This window comes from Solanum pennellii, chromosome 4 (assembly GCF_001406875.1).
Source record: "Solanum pennellii chromosome 4, SPENNV200".
Taxonomy (NCBI): Eukaryota; Viridiplantae; Streptophyta; class Magnoliopsida; order Solanales; family Solanaceae; genus Solanum; species Solanum pennellii.
Genome location: NC_028640.1, coordinates 56956738 through 56960461, shown reverse-complemented (window position 1 = coordinate 56960461; position 3724 = coordinate 56956738). Strand labels below are relative to the sequence as shown.

General features: G+C 32.4%; 1 protein-coding gene across 1 annotated transcript; it reads left to right on the top strand.

The window, feature by feature from the left end:
• The first annotated feature begins 525 nt into the window (after nucleotides 1–525).
• Nucleotides 526–912, top strand: LOC107016806 (60S ribosomal protein L12-1-like). The gene has a single exon (XM_027916064.1). The coding sequence runs from the start codon at nucleotides 526–528 to the stop codon at nucleotides 910–912; it is 387 nt and encodes a 128-aa protein (XP_027771865.1).
• Nucleotides 913–3724: the final 2812 nt, after the last annotated feature.

Here is a 3724-nt window from a genome sequence, read left to right as displayed (position 1 = left end):
TTGTTAACATTTATATGAATTTAGCACAGTCTAAAATTTAGTCAAATACAAAAAAAATTTAGGAATTCTATTGCAAAAATTTTGGGCCACAATACTAAGCCCATAACTTAGGCCCATAATTTTTTGGTGTGGATAATATTTTGAAGATAGAGGATGAAAACATTGAAGAAAAGGAGAGAGCCCTAAAAAGTCCACTCCCTTTTCCTGTCCCTCTCAAAAATCAGCCGCCTCCTCCAAACACCCCCAACCGACGCCTCCCCTCTCCTCTCTTCCTCCCAGCCGCCTCTTCCTCTCCAGCCGCGTTTCTCCCTTCTCTCTCCCCTTCCTCTCACTCTTCCTCGGCCTCCCTCTTCTCTTCCCCCGGCGCCACTCTCCCGAAAAATGTCTTCCATAAAGCCCAAGCCGACCTCGTAAACTGGCAAGGCTCCGGCATGTCCATTATGGAAATGACCAACCGTGGAAAAGAATTCCTTTCCATTATCCAAAAAGCAGAATCAGATCTGAGAACCCTTCTTAATATCTCTGATGAATATGACATTCTTTTCCTTCAAGGTGGGGCAACCACCTGAGCCGCCATTGGCCTCCGTAACTGTTATTTTTGCAGTTTGTGTGTTTCTCTCTAAGGTATCGGTTGTTCCCTCTGCCGCCGCACTTGTCATCAAGGCGTTGAAAGAGCCGGAACGTGACAGGAAGAAGACTAAGAACATCAAGCATAACGGTAACATCTCATTTGATGTCGTCATTGAAATTGCTAAGGTGATGCAGCCTAGATCTATGGCGAAGGATTTGAGTGAAACCGTTAGGGAGATCTTGGGAACTTGTGTATTTGTTGGTTTTACGGTAGATGGAAAGGATCCAAAGGATTTGCAGCAAGAGATTATTGATGGAGATGAGGAGATTCCTCGGGATTGATTGTTGATTGATGGGATAAGAGTGAATTATGAACTGATTATTCCATTGATGGAGGTATCCAGTTTACGATGAGTTCCAACTCTGATGGACAACAATCAAAACTCCAATCATAAACTCCAATTGCAACAATGGTAAAACTCAAATCTCTTACTTTAATTTTATTAAATTTTGCTTAGTGTCTCCTATTTTCTATCATTATTATTGTTCTTTTGAAATTTTGTTTGCTTAATCTGTTACTTTTTTTTGTCAAATTTTGTTCATTGTTGTGTTAGTATTTTTGTTTAAATGCATTTTTTATGTAATTGTTCGTGAGGTGTTTATTTCCACTTATGTTACTGCTTTTGTTTTGTTTTTGATTAGTTTTATTATTGATTATTATATTCATTTGCAACTACATGCATCATTTCTTGAAGTTGCTGATTTATTATATTATTATTATTGTTATGCTTTTGTTTTCTTTAGTTTATTATTATTGCCATATTATTATATAATCATTATCTCTTCTTAAGATTATTAGTGTTATTATTATTCTTGTTAGTTGTGTTATTGTTGTTGAAATTCTTTTATTATTTTTATTTTTATCATTCTCGTTGTAGGATAGTATTTGTCTATTCCTATTATTGTTCTAAGAAGTTTATTCCTTGTTATAATATAAATTAGTATTGTTATTATCTTGTTATGTTTAAGTTTTTTTTTTTTTGATCTATTCTTGGTTACTTCGATATTGATTTCATGCTGAAAATTTTTATTTGTGAAATTGGCTAATGAAAATCTATCTGTCGGGTTTAGAGACATTTTCCATTTTAAAAGACGGAAATTTTTGTTTAAGTTCATATAAATTTTTTTTTAAAATTGTTAATATGGCCAATGAAAAATCTATCCGTCGGGTTTAGAGGCCTTTTCCATTTTAAAAGATGGAAATTTTTTAGTTTATATTCATATAATTTGTTTGTTGAATTGTTAAAATGGCCAATGAAAAATCTATCCGTCAGGTTTAGAGACCTCCCCATTCTAAAAAGACAGAATTTTAATTTAAGTTTATATATTTTATATGTTGAAATTGACCAATGAAAAAAAACTCTCAGTCGGTTTTGGAGGCCTTCCCATTATTAAAAGACGGAAATCTAATTTAAGTTTACGTATAATTTTAGTTGTTGGAATTGGCAGATGAAGAAATTACCATCGATTTCCAAGGCTTCCCATGGTCATAAGACTGATTTTTATTTTAAAATTGTTGTTAGGTTATTCAATTTTAATCATATTTATTCTTTATTAACACTTTAATTGAGTGTGCTTACAAGTACCCAAAACTTGCTTCCTTGAAGCCATTCGAAAAGGCTCGAATTAAATTTTTATGTCATTATTATGTGTATATTGACGTTAGGCAAACTTTATGCCGATAATTATTTTATTTTAGTTTATTGTGGATATAGCATGTTTATTATATTTGTACATTATTTTATTCTCCTCCTCAATTTGGAAAAAAATGAATTCAGTCGGGAACCACAATTTTGGATTTCGAAGGGTGCCTAACCCCTTCCCTTCGGAATAACTTGAACAACTTACCTAGAATCAAATTGGTTTCTTATACATTTCTCTCAAGTTAATTAATAATTGATTTCCTAGTTTTCCTAAAAATTAGGCGGCGACTCCATTCAATCCCTATGAACTCCCTTTCCCCTTTTCATATCCTTTTACTCGTTTAAAAATTTTTCTCACTTAAACTTTTATTTATTTTGAGTCACCGCGACGTTTCGCCCTATTTCGACAGAGTAGGGATGTAAACACATGTCAGGAACAAAAATTTTATGAAAAGAATTCCAAACATCATTTAAAGAATTCTCCAAGTATAACATAGGAGCTACAAAATTGTTAGGTCTATTACTATTACAACTTCTTACGACCCCACCTATATCACAGTCACCATCACCCATTCTAAATCTGTATAAAATGATATCTAGTTAAATGTAAAAAATAAAAATGAGCTTATAAGATAAACTAATGATGTTTTCTGCAAAACTTAGGGAGAGAAAAAATGATCCAAAGAGAAAGTTTTCCAATGGAGGAAGTAGATGATAAAATAAAAACTTAGTTGGTATGACATTATAACTCAATGATTGGGATGAACAAAAGTGAACTACCTTAAAAAATATATATAGAAAATTAAATTGCTATCTACCTACCCGGTGCATCCACATTTACTTTACAGGTAATAAAAAATAAATATTTTTTTCTATTTTATAGTGAGTGGGATTAGCAACAAAAGAGAAGTCAAAGATTATAACGTGTACCTTTTGTTTAATTCATACATCCCATATCATATTGTAATGACTCGAGAACACCCCCTAATAGTAACATGGCATATTCAATCTCGAAGAGATGTTATACAAGCCCTTAGAATTCATTCATCACATAATCATTAGAAAATATGGAAGAATTTACAAAGTTTCTTTAAAACATCACTCGAATAGTATTGGATAAAAGTGGAAGTCATTCTTACATTAGTCTCAAACCATCTATTAATGACATGAATAAAAGTCATGGGACGCAGCCCACATAAAGTCTAAAACACAAAAGCAAATGGCATAAAGGTAAATGGATATTATCCCTGAATCAATGAAAATGATCCAAAGAGGATGTTTTCTAAAAATAATCCAAAGATGGCATTATCTATTTAACTTTATGAAATTACCTTTTATGTTTTAGACTTTATGAGTGCTTCGTCCAAAACTTTTATTCATGTCATTCATAGATTGTTTGACACAATAATATTAGAAAGACTTCCGCTTTTATGAAATACTTCTCGAGTTAT

Coding starts and splice junctions, on each gene's coding strand:
- LOC107016806 (XM_027916064.1), top strand. CDS start 526: ATGAATATGACATTCTTTTCCTTCAAGGTGGGGCAACCACCTGAGCCG.